At 55.8% G+C, this 26,658-nt stretch overlaps 1 protein-coding gene across 1 annotated transcript; it reads left to right on the forward strand.

Moving 5' to 3' along the window:
- Positions 1-313: 313 nt before the first annotated feature.
- On the forward strand, positions 314-26,299 carry PADI3 (peptidyl arginine deiminase 3; the record flags this gene model as incomplete). Its single annotated transcript, XM_080690600.1, has 16 exons — positions 314-405; positions 7,844-8,024; positions 9,033-9,105; positions 11,877-11,938; positions 13,227-13,344; positions 14,106-14,231; positions 15,254-15,432; positions 15,874-15,977; positions 16,076-16,187; positions 17,989-18,096; positions 19,048-19,199; positions 20,843-20,987; positions 21,070-21,172; positions 23,349-23,428; positions 24,368-24,493; positions 26,066-26,299. 16 exons carry the CDS (start codon positions 314-316, stop codon positions 26,297-26,299), a joined length of 1,995 nt encoding a protein of 664 aa, XP_080546726.1.
- Between the last annotated feature and the right edge of the window lie 359 nt (positions 26,300-26,658).

The raw sequence follows: 26,658 nt of genomic DNA on the forward strand, positions 1-26,658 counted from the left end.
GGTGCAGGAGTGGGAGCAACAGGTTCATATGCAAATATGGAGACCCTTTCAGCCAATCCTCTAGAAGCAACAGGTTCATATGCAAATATCAGGGGTCCCTTCCAGACAACCCTGTGAGAGCAACAGGTTCATATGCAAATATGAATCCCCTTCCAGCCAATTGGCTCTGGGAAGGGGCAGGGCTTTGGGGGACTGGAACCAATGAGTTTGTAGTCTGGGTTGAAGGGGTGGGGCCAGAGACATATAAACTACAAACCAAAGGGCCACTGGGACAGTGCTGGGTTTGGCGGCTGAAGCCCAGTCCAAGGCCAGCATGTCGCTGCAGAGGATTGTGCGGGTGTCCCTGGAGCATCCCACCAGCGCAGTGTGTGTGGCCGGCGTGGAGACCCTCGTAGACATTTATGGGTAAGAGCCTGAGGTCCTGGGGGTTGGTGAGTCCCGACCCCATGAGCCTTCTTCCCTCGGGGCTGAGCAGAGCTTCCTTGGTGCTCAGGCTGGCTTGGCTGCCCATTCCTTCGCCTCGGCCTTGGAACAGCAGCCAGTCAGGTTCTGCCTTTGTTAGCTGGGTTTATGGCAGGGAACTTGAACTGGCGGAGTGAGACGGGGGTTGAAGAGAATTGCAATGGCCGGGCGTGGTCCAGGGTTGTGGAGGGTGCTGGTGCATAGGGTGCTGGGTACTCTTCTCTGTCCAGAGATCCTGCGGGCTGGGCTGCGGGGGTGTCTGAGGCACACAAGAAAAAGAAGAGGCTTATACTGGCCCTGCCGCTCCTGGTTTGTGAACCTAAAAACAAAGCAAAAGTCATATTAAAAGCTCACGTCCACTTAAGTGCTTACCTAAGTGCCAAGCACTGTTCTTCAACTGGCTGGGGCTTTTGAACATAACCCTTGAAGGTAAACTCTGCAATCCTACCCTGACAAAGAGAGACCTTCTGGTCCAAGCTCATTGCTAGAATGATTCCGGCTGACAGAGGGGGAAAGCTGAGGCACAGAAAGGGTAGGCCATTCAATCGAATAACACAGCCACCAAGCGGCAGAGCCGGCAGCTTCCAGCTGCTTCGCCTCCGAAGAGGAGGGATTTCACATCTGGTCTCTTCCAGCTACTCTCCTAGGAAGAAAAAGAAGGTTTCCTAGGGGGTTAGGAGCTGGACCACCTGGGAGGCCCCTTTTGAGGAGCCCCAATTTAACTGTCTCCACCTCTTGGCATTCCCAACCCCTTTTTTGGACCAGGTTTTGCAACCTTAGCAATATTGGCGTGACAAGCCCTTGTGGGGCCGTCTTGCGGGTGTAGGATGTTGGGCCTCTACTTACCCCTACCTGCTTGTGACCACCGAACATGCCTCGAGAGACTGCTAAATGTGTCCTAGGGGACAAAATCGCCCAAGTCTTTGAGAACAAAGAGCTCACCCTAAGAATTTAAAAACCAGAGTGAATCGAATAGGAAGCCAAGATGGTCCCAGGACATGAATGAGAGGGGATGAGGAGCTGGTCATGGGAGGAAACCCAATCTGGAGCAGGCCCAGCCCAGTGAGGCACCAGGGGCTAAAGCCTGGCTGACAGCAGGTGTGCTGTGAGGGGTAGAAGGGGGTTTGGTGCCCCCTGAAGGGACAGGAGTGGGGGGAGGGCCCATGCTGCCGGGTGCCGCCTGCTCCAGGGCTGCATGCACGTAGGGGTGACTCACTGTCCAGCTGCCTCGTGCCCGTCGGGCAGACATGTCTCCAGTTTGACCTGCCTCTGGGAGCCTGGAGCTGGCTCCTTCCCCGCAGAGCTTTCTTCAAGGATGGGGGACGGCTTGGGGCAAGGAGATGCAGAGGCAGCCGGTCCTGGGGTAACCTAAGCAAGATGCGCCATGCTGGGTGGGGATTCACAGGAAAGGGGGTGAGTGATGGCCATGGGATGGGGTGGGGTCCCAACCTCTTCAAATGAGCGGCTCTTGGGCCCCAGTGCCAGGACCCCTAGCTTGCTCATTTACACATTCAGTGAGTATTTCGGGGAAGGCTTCCTGGAAAAGGGGCCCCAGCCAGAGACTTCCAGGATGTGCACAGGCAGAGAGAGAGATTCCTCTCTCTGGGGCAGTCGATCACACGCTCTCTTTCTGCCTTCCCGGGAGTTGGGGACAGCCAGGCCTGGCTCCTGAGCCGTGGGTCCTAGGACAGGGAGAGGAGGAAGAGCACTGGTGCCTGCGCCATGCAGGGGCCCCTGGGGTCTCATGCCTCCTCCTGGCAACAGGAAGTGGCCATCACATTCTCTGTTTCAAGATGCCAAAAGGGGGCTCAAGAGAGGGATCGGCGGGGCAAGTCCCACTCTGCAGAGCATGGCAGGCCTCGCCTGGCTCTCTCTGGTGCGAAGCTGGGTAGCTGTCTCTTTCCATGCATCCCTTGCTGGTGCTGTACCATTGACACTGAGATGATGGTTTGGTCCTTACTGGGCAAAATCAAAACCCCAGGATGCCTGCGGTGGTGGGTTGGCTCCGAGGCCCTGGGCAGTGGCTGCAGTTCAAATGGCAGGTGAGCTGCTGGAAACGTTCCTGCCGGGCACTTCCATGACACACGGGAGGACTTCTCAGAGCGTGTGGGGTTGTGGGCGCTCGTCGGGCTGAGGGGCCCCCGAGGCTGGTCACCTTTGGGATTTGCCATGGGATAGGTAAAAGCATCTGGGGGTCTCACCTACCTCCCCTCATTTTCTGGATGGGGACATTAATGCCTAGAATGTGAAATTACTCGCTCAGGATTAGAGGATGCGTTAGGGCAGAGATAAAACTAGAAACCGAGCCACTAAATTAAAACAACCTGTGAGCCGGGCGTGGTGGCGCACGCTTGTAATCCCCGCACTTGGGAGGCAGAGACAGGAGGATCGCGCAGCCAGCCGCACGCGCTGGCTTAAGAGACTCTGTTTCCAAATAAAAATGTAAAAATAGGTCTGGGAGTGTAACCCAGAGGTAGAAGGGCTTCCAGGAACCCCAGTACCACCAAAAATAAAAAAATAATAAAAATTTAAAAAAAAACCAACCTGTGACTAATGGTGAAGGGGAAACTGAGTCACAGAGGTGCCGAGACTCACCTGGCTGGGAATTCCTGGAGCTGGTCAGGAGCTCTGAGTATTCTCAAATGCAGCTGTGTAGGCCCCATATTTAAAAAAAAAAAAAACTCCAAAAGTGTCATATCTGGTCTTCATGGCTGCAGAGGGACCCAACACAGAGAGCAGCCCAGGGAGGGGCTGAGTCTTCCTGAGCCCCTGTCTGATGCCAGCCCAGACACCTCTGAGCAGGGCAAACCTGACCTTGGAGATATGCATCTCACTCACCTTGAAATGACGGCAAGAAACAGCACTGGAAAGGCCAGAGGCAGCGAGACCACCATAAGGTTCACGGGGTTGGTCTTGGGTGGGAGGCTCGGCTCCCTTGATGAAGGTCCCTCCTCCCGTTAGCAGATGTCTCCCAAGGGACCACACCTGGCGATGAGCTGTCCGCCTCCCTTTTCTCCAGGAGAAGTTCTCCACCCTGGAGGACAATTGAGTCACCTGGGGACCTTTAAAATGTATTGCCAGGCAGGGCGTGGTAGCGCACGCTTGTAATCTCAGCTACATGGGAGGCTGAGGTAGGAAGATTGCAGGTTCCTGGACAGCCTGGATAATTTAGGGTGACCTTGTCTCCAAATAAAATATTAAAAGAGTTGGGGGCATGGCTCAGTGGGATAGCACTTTTTTTTTTTTTTTTTTTTTGCGGGTCTGGGGATGGAACCCATGGGCATTCGACCTGCAAGCTACACCTCCTGCCCTATTTTTTATTCTTTATTTTGAAACCGGGTCTCACTGAGTTGCAGAGGGCCTCACTAAGTAGCTGAGGCTGTCCGCGAACCGCAATCCTCCAGGTCTCAGCCTCCCGAATGCTGGGATTACAAGCGTGCGCCACCACGCCCGGCGAGATAGCACTTTTATAGCATGTGTGAGGCCCTGGGTTTAATGTCTAGCACTAAAGAAAAGAAAAGAAAAGAGACAGGGAGGAAATAAGGAAGGAAGGAAGGACGGAAGGAAGAAAGGAAAAAAGGAAGGAAGGATGGATGGACGGAAGGAAGGTGCTACCTGGGCCTCACTTCAGAAAGCAGGGCTCAACTTTTCTGCCATGGGGCTTGGCATTGTAGTTTGTGTGGCCAGGTTAAGAAAACTGCCCCAGCTGGGAGGGGCAAACAGCCTCTGTCACCCAAAAGCTGCCTAATAAAATTGACACCAGAGGTGCTAACTTTGACTCGGTGATGATAGACGCAAATTTGTTCCAGATTGGAAAAAGCAGCTCCACTCTGTCTACATGTCTGTCTACACCAGCTGTTAGGTGCAAAAGCTCGAATCTGCCTGTGTGGAGTTCTGGGCCCCAGGGGCAGGTGCGTCTTCATCCCTCTGAACGGTTTGGGCTTTGGACAAAGGGTTTGTGTGGCCACCATCTTCCAGGGCCAGAGCAGGTGGGGTGCAGGGCTTGGGGTGGAGGGGGGGCAGTGGTTTCCTGGACCTGGTTCTATTGGTGAGTCGGGTACCTGGGACCCTTGCTGATTGGAGAGGGGCAGCTGGAACTGCCCCCCAGAGCTGAGCCCGGTCTCCTCTGCCCCATGGGCCAGCACAGAGGGCCCCTGTTGATTACCTTGTACTTCTTTCTGTTTTCAACCAACTCCTGAAATGTATGGTTTTGTCCTACAAGCCGAGGCCATGGGCCCATGAAGGGAGAGGGTGGGTTTGGTGTGCAGGGGCGTGAAGACAGGACCGGCTCTCAGTCCTGACTCTGTCACCCAGCTGTGTGACTTTGGGTGAATCACCTGCTGTCTCAGTCTCCATCGCCTCGCCTGCGTAGTGGGGGTTATAGTGCGCACAGCAAGTGGCCGCGGGAGGTCCGTTCCCTGCCATCGTCAGCCTGTGGCCCTCGCCGTGGGAGGGGAGTCACGGGAACGCAGAGGTCGGCTCCCAGGCAGGGGTGGCCTCACGCTGAGTCACCCCGATGCTCCCTGGGGGATCAGTGTCCAGCCTTTCTGTGCAGTACACCCCGAGCCGTGGCTCTCAACTGTCGGTGTTGCTGCTGCGCGTCTGCGAATCTGCATTTTTCGGGGGAGCCTGAGCTTGGCCACCTAGAGGTTGACCAGCTGTCCCATTGTGTGGGAAACTGAATTTTAGCCCTGAAAGTTCTGCATCCCAGGATTAAAAAAAAAAAAAAATGCCCTGGTTCAAGGGACATGGAGCTGCTGGTGACCTACCATATTTCACACCCCACTTAGCGCCCTCCTGTTGGCTGGGAGGGCCTTGGGCAATCCTACACCTACCTGGACAGTCTCTGCCAGGCTGGAGCACAGTCCAGAGCAGCCCAGAGTCAGACTTGCCGGCAGCTCCAGGTGACTTGGCTCGTGGAAGAGCTCTGTCCAGGAAGACCTTGGTGCCTCTAGAAATGGGACATCTGGATTTACTGGCACCCGATGCAGGCTCTCCTCCCAGCAGCCACCGCTGTGACTGTGACAACACACAGCTTCCATGTTGGGACCTAAGCTCTGGACTAGGAGTCTGGAGCCCTACTTTCTGGTCACTTCTTTTCCGGGCCTCAGTTTCCTTAGCAGTGAAATGAGGGTTTGACTCTTGTTCATGCGGAGTGCTCCGATCTCCTCAGCATCCCCTTGACAGAGAGTAAGCCCCGAGAGACTGAGTCATCCCTCAAGGTCCTCCACCTAGTGAGTGGTGGGGCCCGGGGTCTGCAGGGTTCACCCCCATGCCACATCTCCCCTGGGTGGCCCTCCTTACCAAGAACCATCGCTGGCTCCCCATTACATGGGGATGAAATGAAAACAAACCCGTTACAGCCTGCGTCGAAACTTGCCCTCCTGAGCCTCCCAGGCAAAACCTCTTTCCCTCAGAGGGTCTCCTCCAGCAAGCTAGCCTTTCCCAGCCGCCCAGCCCACTCTCGGCTGCTCCCGTCCACCTGTTTCCTGCACCCTAATTTACCCTAATAATGCCTTCCCCATCCAGGCGGGATGCCCAAGCCTTTCCTGCCCATTAGCGCCCTGGAGCCTCATGACTGCCCATGAGGTTGGCCAAGTGGGTGTCATTATCCTACTTTATGGGCACCATTACTGAGCCCAGAGAGGCCAGGCGGTTTAGTCAAAGTCACCTGGCAGATGTGGCCCAGCCTGGCCTTGACCTGCTCCTCCTCTGGCCCTGGCGCCCCCAGCCTGCTCTCCTGTGCCCCGCCTTGGTGTGAAGCCCTGTCAGGACCGCTGCCCGGGGCCTCACGGGGCAAGGCTGCTCCCTGGGGATCCCAGCACCTCACAGGGGAGCCAGGCTAAGTATCCCAAAACCAGGGTCCAGGGTCTGGAAACTGAGGACTTTCCATGCCACCAAGGGTGCCCAGGCCAGGTATTCAGGAACGTTTTAAGAAGTGTACGCACAGCCAGGCGTGGTGGCGCACGCTTGTCATCCCAGCATTTGGGAAGCTGAGACAGGAGGATCACGGTTCGCGGACAGCCCAAGCTACTTAGTGAGGCCCTTTGCAATTTAGTAAGATCGTGTTTCAAAGTAAAAAATAAAACATAGGGCTGAGGGTGTAGCTCGGAGGTAGAATGTCCCTGGGTTCCATCCCTAGTAGCAGGAAAAAAAAATAAAAAGCATACTTGCTTCAGTGGTTGCTAGCGGCAGCTGCTTGGGCTGGGCCGAGGGCGCTTCTGGGCCACGAGAGGAGCCCTTGCTCCGGGGCTGTGTTTTGGACTTCATTGCCGACTCTCCATCTCCCTGCTCGCGGTACATCTTTTATTTCATTTTTATTGTGGTTCCGGGGAGCAAACCTAGGGCCTGGTGCATGTTGGGTAAGTGCTGCAGCCCTGGGCCTCGGCCCCAGCCCCTCTGCATACCATTTGTCTCTCTCTATCCTTCTGTCCCTCTGCGTCTCATCCATGTCCCCTGGGGGAGGGGGGTGCTGGCCCTCACTCCAGGGCGGAAGAGCCAGAGGGCACCACTAGCCTTGGAAGGTAGAGGCATTGGGAATAGTGTTAGATAAAAAACAGAATGCCTAGTTAAATTTATTTATTTTGCAGGTCTGAGGCTGGAACGCAGGGGCATTCGACCTCCGAGCTACACCCTCTGCCCTGTTTTTTTTTTTTATTTTGAAACCAGGTCTCACTGAGTTGCAGAGGGGCTAAGTAGCCGAGGCTGTCCTCGAACCACGATCCTCTGGTCTCAGCCTCCCGGATGCTGGGATTACAAGCGTGCGCCACCACGCCCGGCTGCCTAGTTAAATTTAAATTCCAGATAATGATTTTTAGTATAAACATGTCCTAAATATCACATAGAATATGCTTACATTAAAACAACTATTTGTTGTTTACTTATCTAAAATTCAAGTCCAACCAGGCATTCTGTATTTCTTTTCTTTTTTTCTACTTCTTTTCCTTTCTTCCCATTTCTGTCAGTACTGGGGGTTGAATCCAGGACTTCACACACGCTAGCCAAGTGCTCTACCACCGCCAAGCTATACCTCCACTCCTTTTATTTTATTTTGAGACAGAGTAAGCGGCCTAGGCTGGCCTCAAACTTGCGATCCTCCTGCCCCGGCTCCCCAGGTGTGCGCCACTACATCTGGTGCATTCTGTATTTTTACTTGTTAAATCCGACTGGAAGGAGACACAGGTGTGTCACCAGGTGTGGTGGCGCACACTTGTAATCCCAGTACTTGGGAGGCTGATGCGGGAGGATCAACAGGTTCGTGGCCAGCCTCAGGTACTTGGTGAAGGCTGTCTGGAAGGAGCCGGGCCTGGCCGAGTCTCAGACACCTGCGCGAGGGCTGCCCCAGCCCCCAGCACTTCCCGGGGCTCCCTGTCTTTCCCAGGTTGGTTCCCGAGGGCACAGAGATGTTCGAGGTGTACGGGACCCCCGGCGTGGACATCTACGTCTCCCCCACAATCGAGAGGGGCCGGGAGCGCGCTGACCACCGGCGGTGGCACTTTGGTGAGGGTTTGGAGATCATCGTGGTCATGAACTCCCCAAGCAACGACATCAACGACAGTCATGTGAGCTGGTCCCCGGCCTGGGCAGGGGTGGGGGAGGCAGCGGTCAGTCGATCCAGCCACAAGGCCCCACATCCTGTCTCCCTGGAGCCAGGGAGAGGCGGAGGGAGCTGAGCCCAGAGGCCAGGGCTTGCCCGGGTGTTCAGGGGGGTGAATCCAGGACCTGAGCCTCCCTCGGGGACTCGTGCTCACTGGTAACGACGGCTGGTGTTTCTTGGGTACGTCCTATGGGCTTCTGCAAATATACTGTGCTTTTTTGGTTTTTTTTTGGTTTTTTTTTTTTTGCTATACTGGGGATGGAACCCAGGGCCATTCGACCTCTGAGCTACACCCCCTGCCCTATTTTTTATTCTTTGTTTTTGAAACAGGGTCTCACTAAGTTGTGGAGGGCCTCACTAAGAAGCTGAGGCTGTCCACGAACCGCGATCATTTGGTCTCCGCCTCCCGAATGCTGGGATTACAGGCCTGTGCCACCACGCCCGGCTGCAAATATCGTTTCTGAGCTGAAGTACAATCCTCTGACTTAGGCGCCTGCAGGGTCTCTGTTCTGCAGATGAAACATAGGAGGCTCCCAGAGGCGGGGGCCTTGGCCGAGGTCAAAGAGCCCAGAGCTGCCCACCTGCCTGCACCCCGCAGACAAGACTGTGGCTTGGAGAGTGTTCTTAAACCCTGCCTAGTCCAAACGCCTCATGTTACAAATGGTGAAACTGGGGCCCAATGGGGAGCAGGGGCCCGCCAAAGTCACACAGCAGGTCACTGGTAGGACCAGGGCCCAGGTTCCCGCAGAATCCTTCTCAAAGAGTTCCCATTTTACACATGGGCCAACCAAGGAGTAGAAAATAAATAATAACTCCAAGAAAGCAAAAAAATAAATAAATAAAAAAAAGAGCCGGGTTGGGGTAGAAGTCCTGAGCCTCGGGCCCTCCTCCAGGTCTGTCAGAGCTGGGGAGGGCCCTCCACTTCCGTCCTCCACCCCAATGACTCTGGGCTCGTCTCTCTGTCTCTCCGCAGGTTCAGATCGCCTACCACTCCAGCCAGGAGTCTCTGCCCCTGGCATACGCAGTGCTCTACCTCACCTGCGTGGGTACGCTGGGCCGCGCTGGGGGTGTGGCCAAGCGGGGTGGTTAGGAATGACATTGGACCGAGGGTTTTGTTGTTGTTTTTTAATTGACTAATTTATTTATTTATTTGCAGAAATCATTCTACCTTTGAGCTACACCCTCAGCCTTATTTCTTATTTTTTTTAATTTTGAGGCCGGGCGTGGTGGCGCACGCTTGTAATCCCAGCATTCGGGAGGCTGAGACCTGGAGGATCACGGTTCGCGGACAGCCTCAGCTATTTAGTGAGGCCCTCTGCAACTCAGTGAGACCCGGTTTCAAAATAAATAATAAAAAATAGGGCAGGGGGTGTAGCTCGGAGGCCAAATACCCCTGAGTTCCATCCCCAGACCCGCAAAAAAATAAATAAATAAATAAAATAAATAAATTTTGAAACAGGGTCTCACTAAGTTGCGGAAGGCCTCACTAAGTAGCTGAGGCTGACTACAATCCTTCGATCCTCCTGTCTCAGCCTCCCGAGTACTGGGATTACAAGCACGCGTCATCACATCTGGCGACTGGTTTTATTTTTAAGATTAAAGAAGCACACATTAAGCCGGCCGTGGTGGCGCACGCTTGTAATCCCCGCACTTGGAAGGCGCAGACAGGAGAACGGTGGTTCGCGGCCAGCCTCAGCTACTTAGTGAGGCCCTCCCAACTCAGTGAGACCCTGTTTCAAAATAAAAAAAAAAAATAAGAAATAGGGTTGAGGGTGTAACTCAGAGGTAGAATGCCCCTGGGTTCAATCCCCAGTACCACACACACACACACACACAAATCAAGACACAATTAAACAATTAAAATTTTAAAGCTTTTTAAAAAGAATATGTTTGTGACCTCAAGATTGTAAGGGTTTCCTTTTTTTTTTTTTTTTTTGGTGGTACTGGGGGTGGAATCCAGAGGCTTTCTACCTCCGGGCTATACTCCCAGACCCATTTTTATATTTTATTTGGAAACAGGGTCTCAGTAAGTTGCTGAGAGCCTCACTAAGCAGCTGAGGCTGGCTTCGAACCCGTGTGATCCTCCTGTCTCAGCCTCCCAAGCGCGGGCATTACAAGCATGCGCCACCACGCCCGACTCGTAAGGGTTTCCTTTAACAAGGCAAACCAAAAGCAGAGACCATGCAGGAAATATGGATACATTAGACCGTATTTAAATTTGAAACTACACCACACAGGGTGAGTGAAAATTCAAAGTACGAAGCAGGAGAAGCTTACAATGCACGTGGTTGACACGGTGCCTCTGGAATGTAGAGATGCCCAAAGAAAAGACAAATAACTTTGTAGACATGGGCACAAATATGGGTGAGCACTGCATGGAAGAGAAAGGTCCCATGGTCAAAACCCAACTGGGAAGGTGCTGACGTCTCGGGCTGTGGCCTGGGCTGGGCTGCGGCGCTCCTGCTGCGGGAGCGGGCAGCCCCGAGTTCAAGTCCCAGCATCCCCAAAGAAAGAAAGAGAGAGGGGGTGGAGGAGGGAGGAAATACACAGGCAGAAAGCGTAGAAAGCTTTATTATACACACATTAAATCACATATAATTCCAAACGCTGGCGCATTCTTCACCCCAATCAAGAAATAGAGTGTGGCCAGCACCCCAAACTCCCCCACCACACCCCTCTCTAACCGTACCCCTTCCTCCCCTAGAGGTGAGCACTGTTTTGTGATAACTATCTCTTAGCTTTTATTTATGTTTTCATCACCTGAATGCGTGCCAAGTAATGGAGAATCTTTTTCTTTTTTTTTTTTTTTGCGGGTCTGGAAATGGAACCCAGGGGCATTCAACCGCCGAGCTGCACCCCCCAGCTTTCTTTTTTTTTCTATTTTTTATTCTTTATTTTGAAACAGGGTCTCACTAAGTTGCAGAGGGTTTCACTAAGTAGCTGAGGCTGTCCGCGAACCGCGATCCTCCTGTCTCAGCCTCCCGAATGCCCGGATTACAAGCGTGCGCCACCACGCCTGGCTTAGAGAGTCGTCTTGACTGAATTTCCTGTGCCCAGAACGACTCCCCACATATTCTCTCGTGTGTGGGCTTCTTCTGGCCCACGTCACGCTTGTGCGGTTCATCCGTTCGCTGCCTAGTGGAAGAGCGTCTTTTCACATAGTAAAAATCTCTTAGAAATCCCCCCCTTTCCATCTCTTTAAGGACTAGGCTCTTTGAAGGGGCAGACAGGTTGGTTCTGACCCTCAAACACTGCGTTTGTGTGGTGACATCTGCCCCTGTTCCCAGGAGGCCACCTGAGCAGTGTGTGAGTGCGTGCGTGCGTGCAAGCGTGTGCACACGGGGCAGGGTTCTGGGGCCAGCTGGCAGCTGCTGAAGCCGAGGCTCAGGGCAGCCGCACAGCCAGCAGGTGGCAGAGCTCAGGTTCATGTCCAGGTCAGTTTGACCACAGAGCCCAGGTCACTGCCCCATCCCAGGAGAGGGGACAGCTTCATACAGGCAGAGAACATCCGTTGTGACCTGGGCTCCGTGCAGGGTGTGCCCTAGACAGGGAGGCTTCTAGGGCTGTGGAGGAAGGCGGTCAGGGAAGGCTTCCTGGACGGGGCAGCGCCTGGCCAGGCCTCTGCTCTGAGCCTCCACCCTTCGCCGAGCCTCTTCCCCAGCCCCAGGAGGGAGACTCCAGAGCCCTCACCTCTGGGTTGTGCCTGCTGGAGATGGCATACGTCTGGAGCCTGAGGTCGAGGCTAAAATCACAGCGGCCAGGACCTGTCCTGGGCTCCAGCGAACCCGGTGGGACTAACCTTCTGCCTCGCCCGCAGACATCGCCCTGGAGTGTGACCTGAACAGAGACCACAGACAGGACGGGAACTTCGTGGACAAGGTAGGCCTCTCCACCTGGGCCCAGGCAAGGGAGCGGGGTGTAGGAGCTGCAGTAAGCTGGGGCTGGCGGGGAAAGGTCATTTCAGGTCTCCCCCGGCCTCCCAGCCAATCCTGAGACCAAGGGAGCCAGAGACCCGGCACGGCTGTGGACCTTCTTTTGCCACAGGAGAAATCGTCGCCAAAAATGACCAGGCACAGAAGATCCTAGCCCCAGGCCAAGCCTAGGGAAGTTCTGGGTTTATAATCTAGGTCAAGGGTTGGCAAACTTTGTAAAAATTAAAAACCAACCTGGCACAGTGGTGCACCTGTAATCGCTTGGGAGGCTGAGACAAGGAGGATCATAGGTTTGAGGCAAGCCTTGGCAATTTACAAAGCCCTCAGTAACTTCATGAGATTCTTTTTGTTGTTGTTGTTTCAAAATAAATAAAATAGAGCTAGGAGCTGGGCTTGGTGACGCACGCTTGTAATCCCTGCGCTTGGGAGGCGGAGACAGGAGGATCGCACAGGTTCGAAGCCAGCAGCACTGGCTTAAGAGACCCTGTTTCCAAAAATAAAAAAGTATAAAATAGGTCTGGGAGGGTAGCCCAGAGGTAGAAGGGCTTCCAGGAACCCCAGTACCCCCCCCCACACACACACACAAATAGAGCTAGGGATGTGGCTCAGAGGTAGAACACCGTTGGGTTCAATCCCAGTACCACAAAATAATAAATATTAGATGCCAGATTATAACTGTCTGGAGCTTTCTGGACCATACTGTCTCAATTATGCCATTATTGTGTGAAATCAGCCACAGCTGATCATAAATTAACGGCGAGGACGTGTTCCAATGAACCTTTATTTATACAAACAGGCAGTGAGCAGCTTTGGGCCATGGGCCAATCTGGGGGAACTGACCCCCAATCTAGGGAAACAACTCTACCAAGAACAAAGCTATTAAGGTCTCTGGCCCCGTCCATGGTGGCTCTCGGTCCACTGGGGGTTCAGAGAAGGTCCGGGTGGACTGGGTGAGCCAGGAAGACACCGGAAGGAGGTGCGCTGGAGCTGGGCTCTAAGGGGCGCGGGAGGAAAGGCTGTCCAGGAGGAGGAAGGAGGGAGCCTGTGCCGTGGGAGGCGCCTCGCAGTCCTGCAGACAGCTCAAAGTTTGGGCTCGATGGCGCAGGCACTGGGGAGCCACGGCCAGTTCTTGAGCAGAGGGTTCCTCAGTGAAAGTAGACCCTCTTCACGGTGGCTTAGGGGGCTGGCCAGGTCTAGTGTGAGCCCCCATCACCCCTCTGTCCTTCCGTTGCCAGGGGCAGTGGGTCTGGGGGCCGGGTGGCCATGGAGCCGTCTTGCTGGTGAACTGTGACCGGGACGATGTGTACTCTGACGCCCAGGACAACCAGGACCAGCACGTGAGCTGCCTGCGAGGTGAGGGCCCCGGGGCGGCCCAGGTCCGGGGTGTCCAGGGTCACCCCTCAGTCATCTGACCCACGGGTCCTGACCCACAGGTGGGGTTCAGGAGGCAGACTGGGGGCCAGAGCTCCAGCCTGGACGCACCGTCCTCAAAACTCAAAACTCGTCGCGGGCTGGCAGTTGCCATGCCCCGGGGTCCCAGTGCCAGCGGGCACTCTCCTCTCTGTCAGGGGAATGGGGAACGCTGACACGGTCTGAGCTCCGCCGTGTGCCAGGCCCGTTCCCCCGATTCTCGCTCAGTCATCCATGTGGGAGCGTACGGTCACCCCAACTCGGAGACGAGGATGCTGAAGTCCCGGTCAGGAGACTCCCTCAAGTGTCGTGGCCGGTCTGGGCCAGCCCAGGGCTTCCTATTCCAACCCCAAACCAGACTCCCTCCCCTGCACCTCTGGCCTGTGTCCCGGGAACGTCCCGTTCCTGCGAAGTCCACCTGCGTCTGCGCTGCCATCAACGCTCGCAGCCAGTCAGCCACATCCGGGGACAGCGCGGCAGGTGCTCAGAGTGGCCGCCTTTTGGCCGGAGGTGGTAGTGTCGGCCCGTGATCCCAGCACTGGGGAGGCTGAGGCAGGAGGACCGCAGGTTGGAGGCCAGCTTTTAGTCACTTAGCAGGACCCTCGGCAACTTAGTGTTTCAAAATAAAATATGGCTGGGGTTGTAGCTCAGAGGTAGAACGCACCTGGGCGCCATCCCCGGCAACTTACAAAGTGGCTTCGCAGACCTGGAAGACATGTCCATCATGGTCCTGCGGACCCAGGGCCCCGCGGCGCTCTTCGATGACCACAGGCTGGTTCTTCACACCTCCAGCTCCGATGCCACACGGGCACGGGTCTTCCACGCCTGCGGTGAGTTTGTGCCAGGCCCGGGCAGCCTCATCTCCTGCCGCGGGCAGCTGGGCAGCCGTGCAAGGGCTCTGGGAGCGGGCTTGGGGGTCACAGTAAGAATAGTTGGAAGTGGGGACTTTTCCCAGGCACGGTGCTGCATGCCTGGAATCCAGCTATTCGGGAGGCTGAGGCAGGAGGATCACAGAGTTGAGGCCAGCCTGGGCAGCTTAGTGAGACTTGGTCTCAAAAAAATAAAATAAGCTGGGCATGGTGGCACATGCTTGTCATCCCAATACTTGGGAAACCGAGACGGGAGGATTGCAGATTCATAGACAACCTCAGCTACTTAGCGAGGCCCTCTGCAACTTAGTAAGACTCTGTTTCAAAATAAAGAATAAAAAAAAAAAATAGAGCTGGGGATGTAGCTCAGAGGTAGAATGCCCTGGGTTCAATCCCCGCTGCCGCAAAATAAATTAATATAAATAAATAAGTAATTAATTAAAATAAAAAGGGCTGGGGATATTGCTCACTGGTAGAGCAGCCCTGGGTTCCAGTTCCAGTATTGGGGGGAAAAGAAATGAGGACTTTTTATGCAAACTTACGCATATATTTTTATAGGAACATACCTAGAAGTGGAATTGGTGGGTTAGGAATAAACATTAGTTCACTAGGATCTTAGAAAGGAATGCTCTTTCTTGTCTGGTGCAAGGGTGCACATCTGTAATCTCAGTAATTGAGAAGCTGAGACAAGAGGATCGCAGGTCCGAGGCCAGCCTTGGCAACTGAGCAAGCCCCCTTTTCAAAATTTAAAAATGTTAAAAAAGGGCTGGAGCCAGGCGTGGTGGCACATGCTTGTAATCCCAGGACTTGGGAGGCTGAGACAGGAGGCCTGCAGGTTCAAGGACAGCCTCGACAATGTAGCGAGACTCTCGGCTACCTAGTGAGACCCTGTTTCAAACTAAAAAATAAAATAGATCTGGAGGTATGGCTCAGAGGTAGAATGAGAGTCAGGAGAGTCACGGCCCCCCGCCCGCCCCTCCCAGGTCCCGAGGACTCCTGTGAGGCCTACAGGTACGCGCTGGGCCAGGACAAGGTGTCTTACGAGGTACCGCGCATCCACGGGGACGAGGAGCGTTTCTTCGTGGAGGGGCTCTCCTTCCCCGACGCCGGCTTCTCGGGGCTCCTCTCCTTCCACGTCACCCTGCTGGACGACTCCAACGAGGTAGGGGTGGCCGGGCAGCGTGGCTGGAGAAAGGACTCCATTCCTAGTAGACATGGGCTTCCTGACCGCCCTGCTGGCTCCTCCACATCTTGCAGAGAAGTGAGGGGCTATCTTAAAGACCATGCGGGGAAAGGGGAAGTATGGCGGCATACACCTGTAATTCCAGTACTTGAGAGGCTGAGACAGGATTGCAGGTTCGAGGCCAGTCTCTGCGACTTATGAGGCCCTCAGCAACTTAGAGAGACCCTGTTTTAAAATAAAAAATAAATAAATAAAAATAGGGCTAGGGGGTGTAGATCATAGGTAGAACACCCCTGGGTTCAATCCCTACTCCCAAAATAAAAAATTAAAAAAAAAAAGACCATGGAGTAGAATGAAAATTCCACCCCAGCTTCTGGACTCCGAGTCCAGTGCTCTTTTTCCTCTGGCCCTCCCCTGCAGGACTACTCTGAGACCCCGATCTTCACGGACACTGTGGTCTTCCGAGTGGCGCCCTGGATCATGACACCCAGCACCCTGCCGCCCCTGGAGGTGTATGTGTGCCGGTGAGTCTGGAGTGGGGGGAGAGAGAGGGTCCTCGTCCTCGTGGCCCCTCTGGCCCTGGGCCCCGGCTCTGAGCTGCTGTCCTTGGTCCGGCCCACAGTGTGAAAAACAACACAGGTTTTGTGGAAGCAGTGGCCGAGCTGGCCAGGCAGGCCGGCTGCAAGCTGACCATCTGCCCGCAAGCCGAGAACCGCAATGACCGCTGGATCCAGGTAACCACGAACCCCGTGAGTCCCCAGCCTGCAGGGAGGGCCGGCCTGCCCCGAAATGCCCAGAGTTGTTATGCTGGGGGTGCTGGGGTTACGGCCACTAGTGGGTGGAGTCCAGGGATGATGATAAACCTCCTGCCATCCCAGGACGGGCCCCGTGAGGGTCTCGTCCCACACGTCAACAGTGCCGGGGCTGAGAAGCCCTTGTATGGGTCGGGTGTGGTGGTCCACGCCTGTAATCCCAGCTCTTAGGAGGCTGAGACAGGAGAGTTGCAGGTTTGAGGCCAGCCCCAGCAACTTAGTGAGACCCTGCTGTTTCAAAATAAAGAATAAAAATGGCTGGGGCTGTGACTTAGAGATAGAAAGCCCATGGGTTCAATCCGTGGTACCAAAATGAGGAGGAGGCCGGCCATGGTGGCTCACGCTTGTCATCCCCGCGCTTGGGAGGCGGAGACAGGAGAATCGCGCAGGTTCGAAGCCAGCGCGCTGGCTTAAGAGACCCTGTTTTCAAATAAAAATATAAAAAATAGGTCTGGGAGTGTAGCCCGGAGGTAGAAGGGTTTCCAGGAACCCCAGTACCACCAAAAAACAACAACAAACAAAATGAGAAGGAGGAGGAAGAGGAGGAGGAGGAGGAATTCTCATGTGGTGAATGGTTGCTACTGAGCCCTACTCCTGCAATCTAAGATATAGGGGTTGAAGAGGTCCCCACCACACCTCTGGTGGAGGGGACCTCGGTGAGACCTTCCTGCTGAGTCAGCGGGACCAAATTCAGCAGACGCTGGATGGTGGTTCCTGCCATTTATCGGGAGGTCACCCAGGCCACGCACATTTACATCATGCACATATGCATTTTGATTTTGTCGGCTCAACAACCCCCATAGCTAGCATAATTACTCCCGTAATTAGCGAGCGTGCTGCGGAGCCAGTGCCTGGGCACAGAGCTGGCCAGGGCAGTGCTGGACTCAGGCGCCCGCCACCAGGCAGGACAGGCTGGGGCCCTGGCCAGGGAGCAGCAGGTGTCAAGGCCCAGAGGTGGGAGGCAGGAGCGAGAGCCCACGTGCGCCCTGGGCCGCGCTGCTGGGACGGGCGGGAGTTGAGGGGAGAGATCTGGGTCGAGCTACGGGGCTCCTGTTCTGCTGGAGGTCCGTCCAGTGAGGGGGTGTGGGGCGGGATGCTGCAGGGAGGCGTCCTGGGTTTGGGCCCTGATCAGCTGCGTGCCCTTGGACAGGTAATTAGACCTCTCTGTGGCTCACCGTCCTGGTCTACCACGTGGGGTGATAGCAGTGCCCCGCACAGGCGTGTCGGAGGATCGGTGGACTTGGTGTTTATACAGGGCTTCAGGCAGGGCCAGGCGCACCCTAGTGAGCTTTTTGTTGGCTCTGTAGCTGGGGGTGCTGGGCCATCTTCATCTGCAGAACCAGACGGGCCGGGCCTCTCCACCCCAGGCTCTGGAAGGGGGCACGTCTGCACCTTCGCCAGTCCTCTGCCTGTCTAGCTGCCAAACCCTTGTCACCACGGCGGGGGCCAGGGGAGCTGGCCGCTGGCCAGTGGCCTCTTTGTCCAGCTCAGGCCACCGAGGCCCTTTCTGTGTCCACCCTGCCCCAGCCCACCACAGGGACTCCCTCGAGGTCACGCCCGTGTTCTCATTCACTCCTGGGCTCTGTCTGGGCCCCTGCCCCTGCCCCCTGCCCCCTGCCCATGTCCCCAGGCAGAACAGGCTCAGCCTTCCCCTTGCCTCCGTGCGGGCACACAGGGCAGCTGTTGGCTGTCCACAGCCGGGCCCCCCTCCCTCTCTGCACAGGACGAGATGGAGCTGGGCTACGTGCAGGCGCCGCACAAGACCTTCCCGGTGGTCTTCGACTCCCCGAGAAATGGGGAGCTGCAGGACTTCCCTTACAAAAGGATCCTGGTGAGTCTCGGGCGCAGCCCAGCCCTGGGCCACCCCCCAGGGCCACCCCGGGGTGTGGGGAGCAGGGACAGCCCTTGTTCTTTAGGAGTGAGAGTTGGGAAACCAAGCACAGTACAGGAGACACCCAGGTGCATTCGAATTTCAGAGAATCACCAAGTAACTTTTTGGTATATCTCAAATATTGCATGGGATATACTTATACTTAAAAAAAAAAAAGGCTTTACTTACCTACCATTCAAATTTAACAGAGCATCCTTAGATGGGGAGACAGGATGATACCGCTGCTAAGAAACAGCGCGGCTGTCACTCACAGTGCGACAGTGAGTTACTCCTCCTCCCTGGACCTCGGTTCCCTCATCAGTAAAGATGGTACTTTAGCCCGGGCTTCTCAGATCTCTGTGAAGCTTCTTATTATCACAGTGCCCACAAGGAGGGAGCATTGTTGGAAACAGCGAAGGTTGCTGACCAGAGCCCCCTGAGGAAAGAGGGGGGATTTCTTGGGTGCTGTAGGAAACAGGAGACCCCTCCACCTCCCTGCTGGGTCACACAGGTGCCAGGAGCTCTGCCTGGCTCCAGGGGGTGTCTAAGCTCTTCTGACAGATGGACCGCTTCCCGGAGGCCTCAAAGACGGTCACGGGGCCAGGCGGATACCTGCCCTTGGGCGAGACTTAGTGAGAAGGCCTTGCAGGGCAGGCTGGCTGTGGGCTCAGAGTTCCAGGGTCCTCCCTGCATCTTCTGAGAACCAGGGCCCGAAGAGGCAGCTGGGCCAGCAGCCTTGGGCTTTTCCCAATTTTAGCCCTCACGCACAGATATTGACTGGGATGGCTTTCCATCTTGGAATCAGTATTTCCATCCGAGGAATGGGTAGCTGTTCCCACTGGGTCTTTTAGGAACTCAGAAGTCAGCTCTTCCCGGCGCCCCACCCCTGCCTGACTCAGTTTCCCCCACCAGGGTCTGGATTTCGGCTATGTGACTCGGGAACCTCGAGACAGGTCGGTGAGCGGCCTGGACTCCTTTGGGAACCTGGAGGTCAGCCCCCCGGTGGTGGCCAACGGGAAGGAGTACCCCCTGGGGAGGATCCTCATCGGGGGTAACCTGCCCGGGTGAGACGCAGGGGCCAGGATCTGGGTGGAGGCCGCCATGGGTGGTGATGGCGGCCATGTGAGGGGCCGTTACACCCTCCATGAGAGCGGGCGGGGGTGACGTCATCGTGGTCCTGGATATAAATAGACGATGCTTCTAGTAATAGAAGAGAATGTGTCTTTTCCCAATAGTGTAGGGAGAAAGTACATTTAGGCGAAGGTTCATTCCTGCTATGGTGTAAGTGAGCACTGTCAGGTGTTTTCCTGAGGAGGTAGGAGCGGAGCCGGAGGGGCCGTCTGTTCTTTGGTGTGCGACCCAGGGGCGCTGACGGAAAAGGGATGCCAGTTGTGGTGGTTCTTTGCCAGGAAATGGACCGATGTCTATGCCAACTCGGCAGAGCTAGCCAGGTGTGAGGGCGCACGCCCGTAATCTCAGCACTTGGGAGGCTGAGTCAGGAGGATGGCAGGTTCCACACTAGCCTCAGCAGTTTCCCAAGACCCTCAGCAAATTGGTACGATCCTCATTCGAAACAAAACAACAACGCCGGGCGCGGTGGCGCACACTTGTAATCCCCGCGCTTGGAAGGCGGAGACGGGAGGATCGCGCAGGTTCGAAGCCAGCCGCGCTGGCTTAAGAGACCCTGTTTCCAAAAATAGGTCTGGGAGTGTAGCCCGGAGGTAGAAGGGCTTCCAGGAACCCCAGTACCACACACACAAAAAATCAAAACAAACAAACAAACAACAACAACAACAACAAATATATATATATATATATATATATATATATATATATATATATATATATATATATATGAGTTGGTGGTGTAGCTCAGAGTTAGAATGTCCCTGGGTTCAATCCCCGGTATCCCTCCTCCTCCATCTCTGCAAAGCTGTTAGAACAGACAGGAACCAAATAATAGATGACTCTAGAATTGAGATGTGGAGGGGACTGATTGGCCTCAAATATGATCCCTGAGAAACAGGAAATTGGGGCCATGCCATTGGGTACTTTTTCAGAAGACAAAAGAAGAATGGGACTTAAATTCACACATGTAAACTGCTGGGGCTGCGAGGCCCCTGGGGGCAGCCTTGTCCGCCCCTCTCCCTGCTGGCATGCAGGAAGGGGGGCTGCAGCAAGAGAGATGTAAGTTAAACTCAAGCAAGAACTGCCGGGCCGTGGGGAGTGAGCCGTGGGGGTGAAATCAATGACTTGGGTCTGAGGGTGGTTCTGAGGATTCGCCTGGGTGATTCTACCTGGTGGGTCATGGCCTAGTGCTGTTAACCTGTCTCATCCAGCACCCATTCTGAGCAGAATTAAAACTATATGTATCGATTGTCTTTCCCGCATCCCAGCGTTTGGGAGGCAGAGACAGGAGGATCGCACAGGTTCCAAGCCAGCCTCACCTACTGAGTGAGGCTCTCAGCAACTTAGTGAGACCCTGTTTCCAAATAAAGTATAAAAAATAGGTCTGGGAGTATATCCTGGAGGTAGAGAGCCCCTGGGTTCCACCCTCAGTACCACAAAACCAAAACCAAAAGCCATGTTTGTTTGTTTTTGTTTGTTTGTTTGTTAACCAAGTCAGATATTGTAGGAATGTTGATCCATTACCATTCCATTCTGCATGTTTTTAGTTAAGTGACTTTTCTCGGTCCCCGGGGTGCAGGTCGAGGGGCCGCAGGGTCACCCAGGTGGTGCGGGACTTCCTCCACGCCCAGAGGGTGCAGCCGCCTGTGGAGCTCTTTGTGGACTGGCTGGCTGTGGGCCACGTGGACGAGTTCCTCAGTTTTGTTCCCGCCCCCGATGGGAAGGTGAGGTCCTGGCCCACCCGGGGTCTGGGGCCTGGCCTCGCGTGCCGGGCAGAGACCTCAGCCGTCCGTTCTCCACGCACAGGGCTTCCGGATGCTCCTGGCCAGCCCGGGCGCCTGCTTCAAGCTCTTCCAGGAGAAGAAGAAGTGGGGCCACGGCAGGGCCCTCCTGTTCCAGGGGGTCGTTGGTGGGTAGCGGTGCCCTGACCCTCAGCTCTCCTGCCCCTCCTCTAAAATGGCCGACTCTAAAGCAGCCCGGTCCCCTGAGTTTGGGACGCTTGGTGGCGCCCATTGTCACAAGCCACGGCTGCCTGTGGTTGAGGTGGAGCTGAGCAGAAGGTGGGGGGCATACGCTTGGGTGGGGATGGAGAAAGTCGGGGTGCAGCCAGCTTATGGCCAAGACAGTCACCCAAGGCCCTCTGCTCAGAAGAGCCCAGAGCTTCGGGTTTAAGGTTTTACAGTCACTAGTCTCGAACTCTTAATCATTTGTGATGTGTAAGTGAAGTCCGATGGGTCTTAGAGGCTCTGCCTCCAACCTCCCTGCCTCGCTGGGATGGGTTCTCTGCCACCCAGTACCTTATCCTCGGAGCCGCAGTGGCCAGGCCTCCTCGTCCCCACTAGTGCCCAGCAATGGTGTAGCCCTCTGCTCCAGCAGGAACCTAGGCCTGGGAGGACCGGGCCTGGGCACACAGGCCCCTCAGCATCTCAGTGAAGTCTGGCATCCGCTGGCCCTGCCCGACAGGGATGTTTCATGGGCAACTCAGGATGGGGGAGCCTCTCGCCAGCATACCCCCTGGCCCGTGCCCCCGACCTCCCTAGAGTGCAGCGTCCAATAGCAATGAGCTGGGCGCAGGGGCACGTGCCTATAATCCCAGGACTTGGGAAGCCGAGTCAGGATGTTCACAGGTTCCAGGCCAGCCCCTGAAATTTAGTGAGACCCTGTTTCAAAATAAAATATGCAGAGGGCTGAGGCGTGGCTCTGAGGTAGAATGCCTTGGGTACAATCCCCAGCTCCCAAACAATAAAACAACAATAAACCCACAGGGACAGGCCAAGAGACCATGGTCTATTTTTCTGCTTTTTGAGCAAGGAGCCCACATTTTCATTTTGCACTGGAGAAGTGTGGAGGGGCATGGGCTCCCCAAAGGGAGCAGGACTAGACTCCTTTGAACCCCAAGTAAACCTTGACAGTCCTCAAACCCAGACTTCATGTGCCAGGCGAGGGTGGCAGCAGAGGGGGGCGCCCAATGGTCTCTCCGGGAGAACTGTGTTTCCAGTGAGCCGGGTGAGCTGTTATCCCAGCCTACCCGGCTGGGAAGGAAATCAGGGGATTCCCAGATGCCAGGCCACACACAGCCCCTGCACCCCAAGAGCTGGCAGAGATGCTGTGGCCAGCGCACCTTCTTGGGCACCTGTGTGTGCCAGGCCCTGGGCTCCGTGAGTCACGGGCAGGATCCCAGTGAGCTCCAGAGAGCCTGGGGGGATCACCCTCAGCCCCCTTACCTAAGAATGAGGGGCTCAGAGTGGGGAAGGAACTGGCCCAGAGGCCTCTGCTGGAGCCAGGACTACAGTGAAACCCTCTGCCCCCTGTGGGGGTGGCAGGGACGTGAACCCCATAGCTGTGTGTGGACAGAGAGAGGCCTCTCCTCTCCCTGCTCAAGGCTTAAGACCCTTTCTGAGCCCCAGGTTCACAGAACCCCCTGTGTCCTTGCTGTGTGACCTTGGGCAAGTCGCCTGGCCTCTCTGAGCCTCAGTTTCCCTATCTGTAAAGCGGAGATGGCGGTGCAGGCCTGACAGGGCGAGGGTTAGCGAGGTGGTGGACCTAGAGCTGCTTAAGGGAAGCGCTTACTTACTGGCAGCTGTGAGGCCTGTGAGCTAAGGTCTCCCCTGCCCTCCCTGTCTCTCTCTGTGGTACCCCAATCAGGCAGGCAGGAGAGCTGGGCCTCTGGGAGCGCCTTTACCATGAAGTTGGCAGGCCAGGGCCTGATGGGGTCGGAGCCCAGGACCGACCTACCCACTGTTCAGAGAACCACCAAGGGCTGGTCCTGGTGGGCAGGGTGGACGGGAGCTGACCCAGGGTCCCTGTCAGCTGAAGAAAGCAGTCTTCCCTCTGTCTCAGGCAGTTCTGAATTTCCAAGTAAAGGCATTCCCATGCCCAGTGAACTCAAGTAAAAGTCTCCAGGTCACTGTGTGTGGCAGCCTGGCCCTCCCATCCACCTGCCCCAGATTCGCCATGGCCGAGATGAGCACCCATGGGCACTGCCACCCCATGCTCAAGAAAGTCCGAGCCTCTGCCCGTCTGCTTCCCGGAGCAGGTGGCCCTCGCACAGAACCCGCCCACTTGTCCCTCTTTCTCCTTCACAGGTGACAGGAGGGTCAAAACCATCTCCATCAACCAGGTCCTTTCTGACGAAAACCTCATCAGCTTTAATAAGTTTGTACAGGTACAGGGGTTGTGGGCCATGAGGGGAAAGCATACAGGGCTGGGGACAGGGACAGGGGTGGATGGGGCCAAAGAACACTAGGGGAGGAACAGGTTTGGGGGTAGAAATTAAAAGTTCACCTTGACACCACACCGCATGATATGTCTGACTCATCTAAGTAGATTCAACGTGGGCGATTCTGTTTCCAAGTGTGAGCTCAGGAATGAGATTGAGCCTTAGGGAGAGGTGGGGAGATTTGAGTATCAAGTATTTTTTAAACCATGAGACCAAGCCGGGTGCAGTGGCGCACGCTTGTAATCCCAGTACTTGGGAGGCCGAGATGGGAGGATCGCAAGTTTAAGGCCAGCCTCAGTTACTTTAGTGAAGCCCTCTGCAACTTAGTGAGACCCTGTTCTAAAATACGGAATAAAAAATAGGGCTGGGGCCAGGCGTGGTGCCGCGCACTTGTAATCCCCATGCTTGGAAGGTGGAGACAGGAGGATCGCGCTGGTTCAGAGCCAGCCTCGCTGGTTTAACAGACCCTACTTCCAAATAAAAAAATATAAAATAGGTCTGGGAGTGTAGCCCAGAGGTAGAAGGGCTTCCAGGAACCCCAGTACCACCAAAAAAAAAAAAAAATAGGGCTGGGGGTGTAGCTTAGAATTAGAATGCCCTTGGGTTCTATCCCCAATACCACAAATAAATAAATAAACAAACAAACCATGAGACCAGATAAGGTCCCCCAAGGAATGAAAGAATCTAAAGAAGGCGAAATATTCTCAGCTCTAGCCACTTGCTGAGGTACAGGGCAGGTGTCTTCTGACCCCCAGGCACACAGGTGAGTCTGGTGTGGACTGTGGGCCATCGGACACCTCATCCCTGCTCAACCACATGGGACCCCCCGGGACCGCCCAGCACACACTGGCGAGGTCTCCCCAGCTCCGTCCCTCCCCTGCCCAGAGCTGCGTGGACTGGAACCGCGAGGTGCTGAAGCGGGAGCTGGGCCTGGCCGACCGCGACATCATTGACATCCCCCAGCTCTTCAAGACGGAAAGGAGGAAGGCGGTGGCCTTCTTCCCAGACTTGGTGAGCCCAGCCCCGGGGACTCAGGGCTTCCTCAGACCAGGCCCCGAGCCTCCGGTCAGAGGGGCCAGCTGCTGGCTTGCAGTCCTGCTTGGGACTGGGGTGGCTGAGGGGTGGCGAGGAGAAGCCCCGAGGCGCCTGGGTTGCACGCCTGGCTCCCCCTGGCTGCGTGGCCCCTCAGTGCACCAGGCCTTGGCTCAGGGGCCGTGCGGGAGGGACCCACTTGACATCCGTGGAGTGAGGGAATCGTGGCTTGAGGTCACTTGTGCAAAGCAGGGTCCATCCTGTCCCCGCCCCCCAGCGCCTGGCCGCCCATCACCCGCATGCATTTCGAGGTCCTGTGAGGGATACAGGGATGCTTCCGGAGGGTCCCGCCCTCCAGGAGGTTCCGCACTGATCCGTGGGGAGGGCACTCTCCTTGGCCTCGACGCTGTGCCCGTGATCTGTTTCACGTGATGAAGTGAGGGGCTCAAAGCGCTCCAGGCCCAAGGGGCAGGAGCAGAGATCCCAGAGGACTTCACCGAAGAGGCAGCCTTTGAGCCCTCGGGCTTTGACCCAAGTCTCTAAACCCAGATCTGAAACACCTGGACAGCGGTGGCCCCGCTCCAGAGTCCTGACTGAGTAGGCCACGGGAGACCGGGCACGCGGCCTGGCCAGCGCTCCCAGGGGGCGCTGGTGCTACTCCAGGGCCGGCTCTTCTCTCTGCTCCCCTCCCCACGACGAAGCCTCTGCCCACCATTGCGCCATCCCTCCCTCTCTGCCCTCTGCCTGCCCTGGCCAAGCCCCTCCACTCCCCTTCCTTCCTGCCCGCTTCCTTCCCACAACTATGCGCGTGGCCCCAGAAGCTTGTGCAATGGTTCAGGTTCTAGTGTTGATAAGAACCAGGCCCACCCGAGCCGGCTTCAGCCAGAGAGAATGTTCCAGATGTTCCAGGCCTCATTTTGTGTCTACGTCGTTCCCCCCATCCCCCGCTGCTGCTCAGGGAACAGATATGAGCAGGGCCACCTATTGGAGTTCTGGCACAGGCAGAGATGAGAGTCTCCCAGAGTCAACTCCAAATTCCTGGTAGAGGGAATCTGATTGGACCATCCTGGGTCAGCTGACCACCCTGGTCCAATCAGCTCTAACCAATGAGATTGGGTTTCCACAGCAAACATGGCAGCCACCATAGTCCACTACTAAGGTTACCATGGTGAGCCCCGCAGAGGTGCTAGGGGGCTCTTACCAGGGAAGGGCCAGTGGCTATTTTCAAGGCTGTGTTAAGAGACAAGCCCAAGCCGGGCATGATGGCACACGTTTATAATCCCAGCATTTGGGCGGCGGAGACAGGAGAATCATGGTTCACGGACAGCCTCAGCTACTTAGTGAGGCCCTCTGCAACTCAGTGAGACCCTGTTTAAAAATAAAGATTAAAAAATAGGGCAGGGGGTGGAGCTTGGAGGTAGAATGCCCCTGAGTTTCATCCCCAGTACCAAAAAAAAAAAAAAAAAGAAAAGAAAAGAGACCTAAGCCCAGGTCGGGTGCTGCTGTGTGGAGAAGCCGATGGTGAAAGACGCCGCCTCCCTTGGGCTGCAGGTGAACATGCTGGTCCTGGGCAAGCACCTGGGCATCCCCAAGCCCTTTGGGCCCATCATCAACGGCCGCTGCTGCCTGGAGGAGAAGGTGCGCGCGCTGCTGGAGCCGCTGGGCCTGCACTGCACCTTCATCGACGACTTCACCCCCTACCACATGCTGCACGGCGAGGTGCACTGCGGCACCAACGTGCGCCGGCAGCCCTTCGCCTTCAAGTGGTGGCACATGGAGCCCTGAGCCCGCCCCCGCCCACCACGCTCCCCAGGTGATGGAGACTGACAGGGCCCTGAGCAAAACGCTCTCAGAGACCCCCAGGTTCCAGATGGAACGCTGAGGGCGACCCCTCCCTCTCGGAAGCCTTCCCCACGAGTGCCCCGCCTCACCTACGGCCCATTTCCCATAGGCCTCTAGGCCTCCCCCAAAGGACCTCATTTCTTAATGACTTTGCATGTGAATCATGATCCTTGCAGATCCTGCTCTCCGGAGATTCTCCTCTCCACCCTTAACGTTCTCTGTCCGGAGGCAGATTCACATTGAGGTCTAGAAACGTCCATGTATCCATCCCATCAGCCATCTTGCCCCATGTGTCATACAGG

Source organism: Muscardinus avellanarius (genome assembly GCF_963383645.1).
Source record: "Muscardinus avellanarius genome assembly, chromosome: 3".
Classification (NCBI taxonomy): domain Eukaryota; kingdom Metazoa; phylum Chordata; class Mammalia; order Rodentia; family Gliridae; genus Muscardinus; species Muscardinus avellanarius.